This window comes from Odocoileus virginianus, chromosome 34 (genome assembly GCF_023699985.2).
Source record: "Odocoileus virginianus isolate 20LAN1187 ecotype Illinois chromosome 34, Ovbor_1.2, whole genome shotgun sequence".
NCBI lineage: Eukaryota > Metazoa > Chordata > Mammalia > Artiodactyla > Cervidae > Odocoileus > Odocoileus virginianus.
The window spans coordinates 6966774-6980865 of NC_069707.1; the positions used below are offsets into that span (position 1 = coordinate 6966774).

General features: G+C 51.4%; 2 protein-coding genes across 9 annotated transcripts in view; one reads left to right on the forward strand and one right to left on the reverse strand.

Annotated features, from left to right (window-relative positions):
• AGPAT4 (1-acylglycerol-3-phosphate O-acyltransferase 4) overlaps positions 1 to 1820 on the forward strand; it is a 125611-nt gene extending 123791 nt beyond the window's left edge. For all 4 annotated transcript variants that reach the window (XM_070461742.1, XM_070461740.1, XM_070461743.1 and 1 more), the window contains exon 9: positions 1264 to 1820. In XM_070461742.1, coding sequence (XP_070317843.1) covers positions 1264 to 1358 — 95 coding nt within the window. In that variant the 3' untranslated portion in view covers positions 1359 to 1820. The remainder of the gene's footprint in view (positions 1 to 1263) is intronic.
• A 6735-nt stretch (positions 1821 to 8555) lies between these two features.
• The window catches only part of MAP3K4 (mitogen-activated protein kinase kinase kinase 4), a 136090-nt gene continuing 130553 nt past the window's right edge, over positions 8556 to 14092 (reverse strand). For all 5 annotated transcript variants that reach the window (XM_070461734.1, XM_070461736.1, XM_070461735.1 and 2 more), the window contains 4 exons: positions 13540 to 13662; positions 12797 to 12903; positions 10921 to 11100; positions 8556 to 9152 (listed from right to left, as the gene is read on the reverse strand). In XM_070461734.1, coding sequence (XP_070317835.1) covers positions 9132 to 9152; positions 10921 to 11100; positions 12797 to 12903; positions 13540 to 13662 — 431 coding nt within the window. In that variant the 3' untranslated portion in view covers positions 8556 to 9131. The remainder of the gene's footprint in view (positions 9153 to 10920; positions 11101 to 12796; positions 12904 to 13539; positions 13663 to 14092) is intronic.

The window sequence follows — 14092 nt, forward strand, 5'->3', positions numbered from 1 at the left end:
TTTGACGGCGGGGGTGGTCAGTTCCCGCTACACAGGCCGGGTGCAGGTCGGCCGGCCGTGTGTCCAGGGGGCTGTGGTCTCCAGGGCCCGGCAGAGGGGATGGATCCCGCCTTGCGCAGCAGCAGCAGGAAGGCAGCGCCCTCTGGAGGACGCTGGGGTTCCCCGCAGGTGACGGCTGGAGACATGGGCGCCTCCTGCAGCTTTGGAGGAACCGACTACCGTCTCCCCAAGGCCTCATCACCCCTGAGCCCGCGCCTCGCTTCCCCCTTCCCTGGATCACTGTGTCTTGGTCCTCTCACAAAGCCTTTCACCGCTGGAGTTGGGCTCGCTCCACGGCGCCATCAACCCTGCAGCACAAAGTTCTAATACTGGGGCAGGGGGCTGGTGTTCAGAGCTGGCCCCAGGCTGAAGGCAGCCTGTTTTAATGGGCCCACGGACTCCGTGAGCCTCGTAGGCTGGGTGGGCCCCTGTCCCCATCGGGTCCCTGGTGTGACAGTTCACAGACAGGATGCTGAGGCTCTGGAAACTGAGGTTTCAGCCACTCCCCCTCCATCCACTTTTACCCACCTACTGCAAATGGACTGTGCTGTCAGGCTGTAATGGGTGCCAGGCTCATCAAGGGGATTGAGGTAGACGTGGTCTCCGCACCCAAGGAGCCCACCACATCCGTCCTCTCTGGAGGGAGCGCGTAAACTGCAGCTCCTGCCTCCGTATCCTGTTTTCTAGCCTCTTGGTGGTTAAACTGGGCTCTCGCCTGCATCCTACACTTTTTATCTCTTTGGGCCAAATCCCGCTGTCGGAGAAAAGGCAGGCAGGGACGCGGCTTGTCCGCTGCTCTGAAACTCGCACCAGAAGCCGTGTTGAGACATGCTGGGAACTAAAATAGCTATTTGAGCCCCTGCACTGTCCAGGTAAGTCCTTACGCTTTGCTGAAGGGTGCCTGTAAGTTGCACTGCATTCACAAAAGAACCCTGTTTGTAGGGATGGGCACCGGAAGCTACAGCTCACCACAGTCTGCTCAGCTCCACTGTCCAAGGATTGAAACTCAACACACAGAACCGCCTTGCTCTCTTTTAACGTGTCTTAGCCCAGTTAGAACCCCAGCCCCATGCTCAAGGGTGAGGCGGGGATGGTGAAAAGCACCCGGGGTCAGCCAGCTCTCAGCTGATGCTTGAGATTCACAGAGCTCCCCGCCTTTATTCCATCAGGCAGGGCCCACCGGAGTCCCCCCGGGCCTCTGACCTGCCCTTCCTGTTTCCGCAGCTTCCGTGGGGGTCCGATGGATGATCGGTGTCACGGAAATTGACAAGGGCTCCGCCTATGGCAACGTGGACAGCAAGCAGAGACACAGCGACTGACCGGGACATGTCACCACCCGAAGGGGACCTTGGGGGGACTGGACGCCGCCGTCACCCTGGGCGGGACCCAGTGACGAAGCTGGGGGAGCCCCTGCCGTGGAGGCAGGGGCTGCGGTCTCGGCGTCGGGTCGGGGGGAGGATGTCCTTCCATCTTTCCCCCGCACGCTTTAGTGGGCTTCGGGTCTCGTTCTTTCCGTGTGTGTCTGTGTGAGTGCGTGTACGTGTGTGTTAAGAACATACGTGAGAGTGAGGTGTGCTGAGTGGGCTCGTTCCGAGGGTATCTGAGGTGCGGGGGGGAGGGCAGAAATGGGGACCTCGGAGGGTGGGGGGGCTCCCTGCCATCCTTTGGTGCTGAGTTTTCTGTTAACCCTGGCTCGCTACAGAGTGAAAGACACTTTGGTAAGATGACTAAATTATGCCTCCCCCCCAAGAAAACCAAAAAATTAAAGTGTTTGGCTTCTCTCTGGTGTGTGCACACAGCGCCCCTCTCTTTCTCTTCAGAGCCTCTTCCTGCACTTTGGAGTTCCGGACCACACAGCGCTCCCGAGAAGGGAGCTGGGGGCTGGGGGTAGGGGTGCGGGGGCAGGCCGGGTGGCTGGAGGAGGTGGGTTCCCGGCGGCCGGAGCCTGTGAGGCTCTGTGTGGAGACTGCAGGTGCCAGGAAGCTAGCCGGGCACGCATGCGGGACCCAGGGACGCCCCGGAGGCAGCCCAGGTTCCCCCGGCCGCCCTGCGGTGGAGTCTGTCCGGCCTGAATCATGACGATGCGCCCGCTCCCTGAAGACCCTCCTCGAGGAGCAGACTCGTCTTGAACACTGAGATGAAGGCCTGGCGTCCTCTGTTTATCCCCGTAGCAAGCAGAAATTGGGCCCCCCAAACCAGTGCAGGCTCACTTTTCCTGGAGGGCCGTACACAGGAGCCCGGGTGCCCCTCTGTGCAGGCTCGGACTGAGCGGACACAGGTCCCCGGTCCCCCCGGCTTCCGCCTTCCTTCCGGAAGCGCAGACTCCCCTGACTCGGAGGAGCTCCGCGCCATGGCATCTATGGCCACGTTTGGAGTAACAGTCCACGGACGGCTCTGGCAAACCGCGGCCAGCCGTCAGACGCCAGGTGCAAAAGAAGAGCGAAGAAAAGCAGCAGTATTTCCAGAGGAGGACGATGGGAGACCAGACGCCACGTGACCTCAGGCTGAGACGCCGCCGCGCGCGCCGGGTCTCCCGGGTCCGTGCACGGAGCGGGGGAAGGGCCGCTCCACGCCGCCCGGCCCTTAGTGCCGCTCTGCTGAAGCTGTGACGGGATGAGCTGTCCCGGATAGGCGGTGGCCAGAGACTGTAAAGGCTCATTCTGTTGAGTCACGTCCTGGGGCGCTCTTAAGTCACGGAGCGCTCACCCGGCACAAGGGACGTCGTGGGAGGGGTTAAGAGGAGCTTCCTGCTGAAGGGAGGATGGGGCAGCGCTGAGACAGGACCGCAGGGGTGACAAGGGGACACTCTGGTGTGCTTGTGGGAAGGGAGGGGCCGCGAGGCCCCCACCTGGGTTGACTTCCTGGTGTCCCCGAGGGTGGGGCAGGAGACCCCGGTGCCTTTCCCGCCCTGCGTCAGGCCGGGAGCGGCGGTCGCAAGTGCAGCCTCCCCGGGGCAGAGGTGCTCGGTGTGCACCTGTCACCCCCCACCTGGATGGGGCCCTCCCAGCGCCCTGGGAGACACAGGAGAGCCGTCAGGAGCATCGGCACAGCTCAAACCCTGCAGCTCATTTGCTCCAAGACCCTGTTTTTCCAACTGGCAAATGGAGGTGATAACACCCACCTCTTGGGTCGTCTCAAGGGTGAAACGAGGCCGTACATGTGAGCACACGTTAAGAACCCCACAGCATTAGACAAAGAAGGATTAGAACGATGCTGCTGTGTCTCAACAAAATGTTCAGAAATTAAATGACCTTGGGGTGTCTAAAAACGCGTCGTTTTCCTGTCATCTTCCCATTCAGCAGCAGTAACCTGAGCCCTAATAGCATTCACCTACACCTTCTGCCTGGGACGTGAAAGGGACCCACAGGCCCTCAACGTTCTTCTGAATTTGTCTCTGGGACCAAACACAAAGCGACGAGCAAATGAACAGTTCTGCTGACAGCGCAGATCAGAGGGTCCCTGTTAGGGGAGGGCAGGCAGGACGTTCTCCTGGGAAGGACTGACGGCGCTCCTGCCAACAGTGCCTTAGGACCAGAGTGTGGGGAGCCGGCAGGGACCCTGACCAGCGTTTCACAGCTTCACTCTTCCGTGAGACAACATTCTGTCTGGCAGGATGGGGACCTACCTGGCCGTTGCTCCTCACCCGTCCCGAGATGGCAGAGACAGCCACGGAGAGACGCGTCACCCATTCCCCAGTCCCTTAACCCGTTTTCAGGGTCTCATAAGTGCCACGGCCTCTTCAGCAGGGAGCGGTGCTGGTTCCCAGGGCGTGAAGCCGCCCCTCTGTACCCGAGCAGCGGAAGACGGAGTGCAAGCATCACATCCCATGGCAGATGAGGTCGGCCTTGCTCAGAGATCAGCGTGGGAGAGAAAATGCCAAGTTTGCTGCAGGCTGGAGGTCGGAGCAGGGTCCCCCCGGGTGTTAGGAGCCGCGTCCTAGGCCTGCAGCTTTGAGGCAGGGGGCGCTGAATGCACTTCTTCCAGGAAACCCAGCCCACCAAGGGATTTAAAAAACACCAACCATGTGAGATGGGTTTAAGGGAAGTGGACCATTTTCTGTGACTGACGTGGAGAAAGCGCAGATGCATGTTCTGAGCTGGCCAACTACCTCTTGACTGTTCGTAGAGAAAACACAGTTTGCTTTATTCGTAGGATCACATGGCATTACTGGAATATCATTCTCTAGAGCCTAGTAAAAGCAGCTACAGATGTTTAAAGATTTTTAGATGTGCTTTTCTAATAGACCCTAAACGGATCTGAAAGACAGTGATTTAGATGTACAATCCAGCACCTGTCCAGCTGGAATGTAGAAACAGCTGTGACAGACGCAGACAGGGCCCGGACGGCTTCTGGTTTTCCTTCTGGAGAAGTGAGCAGTGTCCTGGCTGGTCCCCAAGCCAGACGAGGCTTTTCGGAGGCTTTAAGAACTCACTCGTAACGGTGGACGGATGTGGGAAGGCAGACTGGAGGGACCCGTCCCCCGCCACCAAGAGGAGGTTCCATCCAGCGTTTGTCCAACGCACTGCCAGGTCGGAGTGGGAGGAGCGCATCCTCTGGGGCCACATGGGAGGTCCGTGGGGGCCATGGTTCCGCCTGCAGCCGCTGCTGCCAACCTTCCCACCTGCGCCGGAGCTGCTCAGGAGGGCGGCCACCAGCGTGACTGTCCGGCTGACTGCGTGCCGGTCACTCAGGCTGACCTGTTCCACGTTAGCATCACCTCCTTCAGCAGCTGTGTTTCCAATACCTTAACCATGCAGCCCCTCCTGCTGTTTCCAGAGCATCAGATGAAGCAGCTGAGATGCTCGTGTTCCCTGACTCAGGGCCCTGCCTCCAGGAGCTGGTCCCTCTGCCCTCAAGACGACTCCCACCCTGCACAGAAGGCCGGGGGGTTCGGCTCTCAGCCAGTCACCTGAGCCGCAGCGCGGACCCAGCGACAATGCACAGGCAGGCGTCCCGAGCTCCGAGGCTGCATCTCAGGCTCCTGCGTCCCTGGCGTGAGTGTCTCAGAGCTTCCGACCATGTTAGGTGGAGACTGAGCACTGCAGACACCCCTGGGCTTCCTGTCCCACCGGGCATCCCCCAAGAACAGGCTCAGTGCACAGTCCTGGATCTCTAGACCTGGGAGAGCTGAGACCCACTCACAGCACCTGCTGCCACCTGGCGTCTGTTTCCGATGCTTGGCTGCTGGAGATGACCCCTCTTCTGGGCAGGAACAGCAGAATACACAACTTCCCCTCGACAGCTAGGGTGGTGTCACCTCTGCAGAGGGCAGGCTGGTCCTGCCACCTCCATACCCACCCCCCCGGACAGTGTCACGGAGAGCAGTCAGTCACGAAGGGACACGGATTTAGAGGCTTTAATAACTAAATTTCAACTGTCTTCTTTTGACGCCTTTTACTAAAGTAAAAATAGAAACCTTTCTCGAGCACAGTGAGGCCAAAGTGAAATTGGTCACCACTGTGAATTTCAGTTATCAGCAGGAAAAAAAGCAAAGGGTTTCTCCAGTAAAGGATAACTAGCTACAGATAAGGCATTCCCCAGTCCCTGCAGCCTTGTCCTATTTTAATATTAGGGTAATGCATTAATTAAAAAATAATAATAAGCACTTACTTAGACCTTTTCAGTATCTAGAAAATATCTCCTAGGACTGTTGGTGAAGCTTTTCACTGAGAAAGACTTGTACAATTTTTACCTTTATTAGTTTTTTTACACAGTCTCGTTTCACATGTTGCAGTGACTAGAGAGTTTTGAAATTTCTAGCATCTATGTTCCCTTGAGTTTTAATGAAGTAAGTGGTATGAATACAAAGTTTGGGATGCTGAAAAACAATCCGTTCAGAAGGTGGGTCAGAAACCACTAAGGCTGCACATGTGTGAGGAAGTCACTCAAAACAGGAATGATCTGAATGGACCAAGAAAAAAAAAAATCGCCTAATGTATGCAAAGAACTGTGCTTCTGAAATTTATAATAGTTGACCCAAGAAGCGAGCAAGTGGGGTGATGAGATGGCAGGTCGCTGGAGCACGTGACTAGAGGTCTGCCCCAGAACAGAGGGCTGGCGACCCTTTCACACTAAGTCAGGATGATGCTGGGTACTTAAGAGGCTGCTGGGCTACAAGGAGGGAGAAACAGTCCAAACAGCATAGAAGTTTCCATCACCAAAACCATCTGATCATCTCAGTAGAGGCAGAAAGAACATGGGCAAAGTCAAACCTCTAGTCATGATAGAAACTCAATAAACTGGGAAAACAAGGGAATGTCTTCTATCTCATACATGGCGTTTATGAAAAGCCCATAAGAAACACCATAAATTAAAAGAATGACTGTTGCCAGCTAAGGTCAAAATCATGACAAGAACATGATTCTCACCAAAGCAGATCTGTTTTCTGGTGGGGGCTGGGCTGGGGTGGGGGGGTGGCGGCAGGTGGAAACACAGTTTAATAAGCTGATTCTGAAATTCATAGGGAAACACAAACGACCCAGAATAATCAAGACAATCTTGAGGAAGCAGAACAAAGTTGAAGGGCTCACACTTCCCAGCTTCAAAACTTCCTTTACAAAGCTACATTAATCCAGACAGTGGGGTTCTACAGAAGACAGCTGTGCAGATCAATGGAACAGAACAGAGTGCAGAGATAAACCCCCAGATTTGTGTTCAACTGATTTCAACAAGGATGCCAAAACAATTCAACAGAGAAAAACGTCTTTTTAAGAAATGAATGCAAGGTCTAATAAATATTGACATGCAGAAGGGTGAACTTGGACCTTTATCTGATATGATATATAAACATTAGAAACAGATGACAGAGCTAAATATGAGAGCTAAAACTATACAACTCTTAGAGCAAAATATAGGTATAAATACTTCATGACCTTGAGTCAAGTCATGATATCAAGAGCACATGCAATAAAGCAGCAGCCTGTAAACCAGACTTTAAAATTTAAGATTTCTGTACTTCAAAAGAAGCCATTAAAATGTGAAGAGACAAGCCACAGACTGTGGGGAAAAAAACACTGGCAAATCAAATATCTGGTATTTGACTGTATCCAGAATGTATAAACATCTCTCACAACTTAGTAAGAAGACAAGTAACCCAATACAAAAATGGGCAAAAAATTCACATGGACCACTAAAGAAGACAGATGAATAGCCAACACACACAAGAAATGCTCACCGCGGTCAGAGAAATGCAGATCAGAACCACACTGAGAAACCATAATGAGACCCCACTTGACATATACTGGGATGGCTACTATATAAAAGCCAGTGTCACGTGTTGGCGAGGGTTGGGAAAAGCTAGAACCTTCTGTGTTGCTGGTGGGGAATGTAGGTCAACACAGCAGCCACTTTGGCGGTTTGACGGTTTGTTAAAAAACTGAACATGGATTTATTTACCCTATGAGCCAGCAGTTCCACTCTCAAGAGAAATGAAAATACAGAGCCACACAAAGACCTGGACGCAAACGTTTGGTGCAGCCTCATTCTTTGCATCCCCAAAGTGAAAGCAGTCAATGAACAAATAAACCACGTGGTATATCCATGCAATGGAACGAGACTCAGCAATAAAAAGGAATGGCGTAATTAACACATGCTACCACATGCACAAACCTTGGAATCATGCTAAGTGACAGGCCAGACACGCAAGAGCGCAGTCTAAAACTCCACTCATACTCAGTGTCTAGAGCAGGTGAATCTACAGAGCCAGCAGATGGTTCAGCGGCTGCCTAAGGCTGAGGGACGACTGACTGCAGACGAACATGAGCGTTCTTCTGGAAAGAGGGAATTATTCTAAGCTGGACTATAACGATGGCCGTACAACTGCGTACCTGTGCTATAAATCGCTGTAAATGTTACATAAATCATCCCTCCAAGAGTGATTTTAAAGAAATGACATTACAAATGCTTCTGTTATGCCAACTTTCTCAGGGACATTAATTTCTGTGCTGAGGGGATCAGCGCCCTGGAGGGAAGGTGAACACAGACAGAACGTGCCTGAGCCAGCACTTGCCCAGAGTCAGCTGCTACGTGTCAGGAGTGCTTCAGATATCCTCTAAAAAGATTTCAGGAAGCTTTAAGGTCAATCTTTTAAAAAAATTTAATAGAAAAAAGAAATAAAAGAACACCATCAACAACAGATAGTTTGGGCTATTTTAGAAAACTAAACTGCTGAAATATTTACATTCTGAAAAAAAGACGCTTTCTTGTCAAGATATTATTCAGCAGTATTTACACTGACCCGGCACCTATACATCTTGATTTAAAAATAAAACTGAGCGCCCAACATGTGATAACAAGGCTTGAACTTGTATCTACTCTGAACTTGCAGTTAACATCCAAAGACTTGAAAGGGCCTCCGACGTCCTTCGTGTTTCATTTCTCTCCCGCTCCGTGGCGAGGAGACTAGATCCTGCAGGCCTGATGGCGCCCCTTCTGTTGACGGACATAGCAGAGACAAGGGCAGACCTCTGTACGGATAACGTGTTGGCTTGGGAGCTGATAACCACTGAGAGACAATATACGAGCTTTCCTAAAATAAACCATTTATTGAAAAAAGAACCTTTTTTCTTAAAATTTCATTAATCGGCCTTTTGCAGAACAAACCTGTGGCTTGCCAACAACAACAGAAAAGGCAAGGGTTCAGTCAGTGCACTCGACAAGACAGGAGATTAACAACGCGGCCCGGGACGCCTGCTAACACTGCAAATGCTTCTGGACCTAGAGAGGTCGACGGTATCACACTGATGCCACGGTCCTCCATCGGCCAGGACCCAACAGGCACGGAGGCGGGGGTCCATGTACAGTAGTAACGGCACTTGGCACGCAGCTCCTCTGCCTCGTGGATGCCAGCTCTTGGGGGGCCCCGGGCCGCGGACGGGAGCAGCAGGAGGTGGGCGCCAGCTCTCAGGGGGGCCCCGGGCTGTGGACGGGAGCAGCAGGAGGCGGACGCCCGTCACTGGGCAGCCGGCCGGCTCGGAGGGTCAGAGAGGCCGACGCCGCTCCTCGGCGCGGTCTTCGTGGAAACGTTACATACAGTAGTGATCGCAGGGACTCTCCGAGTACAGGCACTCTGCCAGGCCCCAGACGTGTCCGCTTCACTCTTCATCTGTGCAGACCTGTGAGGAAGGCAGGACAGCACTGAGCCCCACTTGTGCATGCCACGCACCAGCTTTACAGATGAGTTATCACCGGTGCCCCCCGATGCTCCGGCAGTGAGCCTGGCCCAGGGCAGAGGCGTGACTGAGCCAGTGGGATGTCACCGCCAAGCTCCGGATTTACTGACTACTGACAGCATCTGTCAGGGTGTATCTGTACAATGTCAAGTCAACAAAACTTGTTTATACGCCTTATAAACAATAAACACATTTTTATTTAATTACAAATCCCTAGTATCTACACAGTAAACAGAGCTACTGGCACCTTGATTTCGCTCCCCCAAGAGTGATGTCACCACCCCAGCCTCATCTCCCCTCACCAGGGCCTGTAAGTGTTTTCTCCAGGGTTCCACTCTCCTTCCATTTCTTCTCCAAATACTCTCCCAGCAATATTTCTGTCTCCAAGCCTATCTCCTACCCCATTTTCTCCTGAGTGCCAGTCCAGAGTATTTACACACCCCCGGCAAGTGCCCAAACATACCTCAAACTGCATCTACCAAAGAGAAAACCATCACCCCTGGCCCCAACCCTCAGCCAGAGGCCCTCCTGACCTGTCCTGGTGAGCAGAACCCGGCACCTGCTGACGCGAGCAGGGCATGGCGCCATCCTGGGCTCCTGCCCCCACGCACCTCCTTCCACACCCGTCAGTCACACACTCACGGCCCCCTTAACCTCTCAGCTCAGTTCAGTCACTCCGTCGCGTCTGACTCTTTGCGACCCCATGAACTGCAGCACGCTGGGCCTCCCTGTCCATCACCAACTCCTGGAGTTTACTCAAACTCATGTCCATCGAGTCGGTGATGCCATCCAGCCATCTCATCCTCTGTCGTCCCCTCCTCCTCCTGCCCGCAATCCCTCCCAGCATCAGGGTCTTTTCCGATGAGTCAGCTCTTCACATCAGGTGGCCAAAGTATTGGAGTTTCAGCTTCAACATCAGTCCTTCCAATGAACAGCCAGGACTAATCTCCGTTAGGAGGGACTGTGTGGCTGATCCATCACCCCTGACCTCCCTTCGCAGCCTACTGGCCATGTCAGCAGTTTCCTAACAGATCTCTTGCCACCACAATAATCGTGTCGTGCTTTCCAATAAAACTGACGTCCCTCTCGGTTCCTGACTACCTTCTGACGCTATCGACGGCCACCATCCTCACCCTGTGCCCTGCCAGCTCTCACTGACACCCGGCTTCGCCCTCTCGGGAGCCAGGCTCCCTCCCGATGTCCCCCCAGACTCCTGCCTCCCCAAGCTGGCTAATCCCTCCTGGCTCTGGCATCTCACTCTGAAGGAAGCAGGAGCTGGGGTCACCTGACAGGATGAAAGTCCTCTCCTCGGTGATGCTACGACGTGGCACATGTTCCACCGTCACGGCTCTAACACGACCCTCGGTCGGTACCCAGTCCGTCCCTGCTCCCTCGGTAGAGACTGGCTGCTACCAACCCTGTACTCATGCAGACTGCATACTCTGAAGGGAAACTGTCTCACCCTGTCCCCCTGAAAGTCCCATTTAACGGTCCCAAGCGCCCCTCAAAGCACCAACATGAGTCAAGGAGAAGCGCAACGAACATCTGCCAAAGGAAAAGAAAGAAAACATACAAAATTCCCTGCACTGTACATTTTAGCTCCTTTCCATTTCAGGTATATATATATTTCCATTTCTATTTAAGCTTCCACATTTCATTAAAGTGCCAGATGCGAACAGAACGCAAAAACTTATACAGCATGCTGCCAAACCTTGACGAAGGCATGGTCGAGGAGCTGGCTGGCCGTCCACCGCATCCTGGGCTCGCTCTCCAGGCAGTGGGAAAGGAAGTCCTTCCCTTCGGGGCTTAATCGTTCGGGGATTGGTGGCTTGTGCCCCATTCCCACTTTGTACATAATCTGGAAGTTGTGTTCGTATTCATGCCAAGGTCTCTAAAAACAGGAAAAAAATCAGGCGTTGACACTACTTGACCATAAAGAAAAAGCCGCTGCCCCATCTCTTTAGGCCTCTCAGTATCGACATGTACCAAGGCCGGCAAACTTTTACATAAGCTTGCAAGCCAGGCGGTCTCTGTCACAACTATTCAATCTTCCCACTGTAGCATAAAAGCAGGCTTAGGCTACAATGTATAAATGAATGGGTATGGCCGTGTGCCAATAAAACTTTATTTACAAAACCAGGTGGTGGGCGCAGTCTGCCTACCCCAAGGTGTGTCACTGTCCAGCATTACCTAGATGTCATCATCATCTAACACATAAAATAATACAAAAGTGTCAATTAAAAAAGCCCAACAGTTATCTTACTAGGATGTTTAATATGCTACCTTGATCAATAATCAACATTAAATTCTACTAGTGCCAAGATTATTTTATTACAATTACAGGGAAATGAGATTCATGGGGGAAAGAACTAAGTTTGCATAGCCTCCCAATTTATGCACCATTGTTTAGCTATTGAGATGTATATTCTTCAGTGTGAGAACTCGCTTTTTTTCCAATGTATGACTTGATTGAAATAACAGGTACCATGGGCATCTATGTTAATGCTAACAGAAATAATACTAGCTAATATTTATTAAGCACTTATTCTCAGCAGCTGCAAGTCCAGCCTATAATAATTTAATTTCCAACTACTACTACTTAAGAGGTTTTTAACTTTCCTGCTTTATAACTAATGCTATAAATCTCCCCTGCCAAACACAGGGGACTTTTATGCATTTGTGTGTTGTACAGTTGTTCATTAGCAGTATCTACATCAGATCAATTCTGAGGATTTTCAGATCTTACATCACACGGGACAGTTTCACTGCCCTTAAAATCGATAACGCTCTGTCTTCCTTCTGTCTCCCAGTGCTAAGTCGTTCAGCCGTGTCCGACTCTTTGTGATCCCATGGACTGTAGCCTGCCAGGCTCCTCTGTCCCTGGGATTCTCCAGGCAAGAATCCTGGAGTGGGCTGCCATGCCCTCTTCCAGGGAATCTCCCCAACCCAGGATCGAACCTGCAACTCCAGCACTGGCAGGCAGGCTCTCTACCACGAACGCCACCTGGGAAGCTCCGGCAGCCACTGATCTTCTCTGACTTGCCTGTTGTGCCTCTTCCAGAATGCCAGAAGGTTGAGAATCATACAGGATGTGGTGTTTTCAGACTGGCTTCATTCACTCAGCAATAAATATGCTTCTTCAGGTTTCTCCCTGTCGTCTCATGGCCAATTTCTTTCTGTCACTGCATAATATTCCATTGTGTGGCTTACCACAGTTTATCCATTTGAAAGATTGTTGGCTGCTTCCGAGTGGTGGCAATTATGAATAAAACAGATACAGGCATTCACGTGCCAGTCTGTGTGTGGACAGAAGGTTTCAATGTCTGTTTCTTCTCGTATCTGCTTACTTTTCTGTTTTAATTGGAGTTTTATGCTTTTTCTTCTCCTCGGGGGAGTCCCCTGAGTCATGCATCTGATAAACATTTGGCTCCTAGTTTGTCACTTGTTTTAACTTACTGTATCTTTTGACAGGTCATGGTCTCTATTTTGCAGGAAACGTGTTCCCAGTATTCAAAATGGGAGTGAAGCCACAACGACTGCTCTGTTAATGCAAAGTGCCCCCCCCGCCAGGCATAGGCTCTGCTCACCTTGCCAGTCACCATCTCTATGACAACACATCCCAGGCTCCAGATGTCCGCTGCACGCCCATGGCCTTCTCCCTTGGCGCGAGTGATGACTTCTGGAGCCATGTACGCTTTAAAAGCCACAGATACAACGAGAGGAAAGGGTTACAAATACCGCATCATAAATTAACAGAGCCAAGCAATACATTAATACTATCTAATATTCCACAGAGAAGCAGCAACTGATTTGTTCAGGAGAAACTTTCTCTCAATTACATAATAAAAAATATCAAGCCTTGAAAATAAATGTCTCAAAATAATTTCTTGAATGGATATTTTAGGAGCCAAATTAATCTTCTAAAAGACAATTTTGAATGTGCAAATATTCAGATAAATTCTATTTGTGATGAAAAATATGAAATTTAACTTGCAAAAGAGAATGTGAAGTTTTATGACATGTTTCTAAATGATCAGAACAAATAATCACCATTTAAACATAATGCTGTTTTGACTAGAATAGTTTTAATAAACCCAGTGTGAAACACAAGGCTTTTCTGGGAAGGGAACGAGGCTTTTCTTCCCTCCTGTAAGTTTAAGGGAGAAATGTGACTTCCCAGTATGATGAGTGCTTTCAGGCGTGGCTCCTCCCTGCCTGCCGAGAAGTCCGGATCGCTCTCCATGTCTGCGGACCAGGAGGAGGGCAGAGAGGCAGGGTCCCGGCATGCTTGAGGGAGCCCCAGGGCAGAGGCGAACCTCGCCAGACCCACCTGCTGTCCCCAGCGTGCTGTTCACTTCACCAGGCATGGTCTGCGCATTGTTCTTAAGCTTTACTGAGCATCCGAAATCCCCCAGCTTAATTAGTCCAGACGAGGTCAGGAAGATGTTGGCACCTAACAAGAAATGAGCAGCAGTGAGCCTCTGAAACACAACACAGGCATTTTGAAGCTTATGTGGTAACCTCAACTATCAGGAACTTGATTCGTAACATTATAAAGATTTATGAAACTTTACTTGCAAAGTGTTATCATTAGAAAGATTTTAAGCCTCATTCACAAATGGTAATACAAAGTAAAGAAAATTTAAAATCAGTGCAGACAGCTTTGACACATTCTGAACTGAAACACACACATAAATTCCAACATTAAAAACCCAGGGAGAGGGACTTCCCGAGTGGTGCAGTGGGTAAGAATCCATCCCCTGCCGGCAGGGGACGTGGGTGCGATCCCTGGTCTGGAAGATTCCACCTGCCGCAGGGCAGCAGAGCCCACACACCACAACTACCAGGCCCAAGCGTTGCAACTGTTCAAGTCCGTGCCCTGC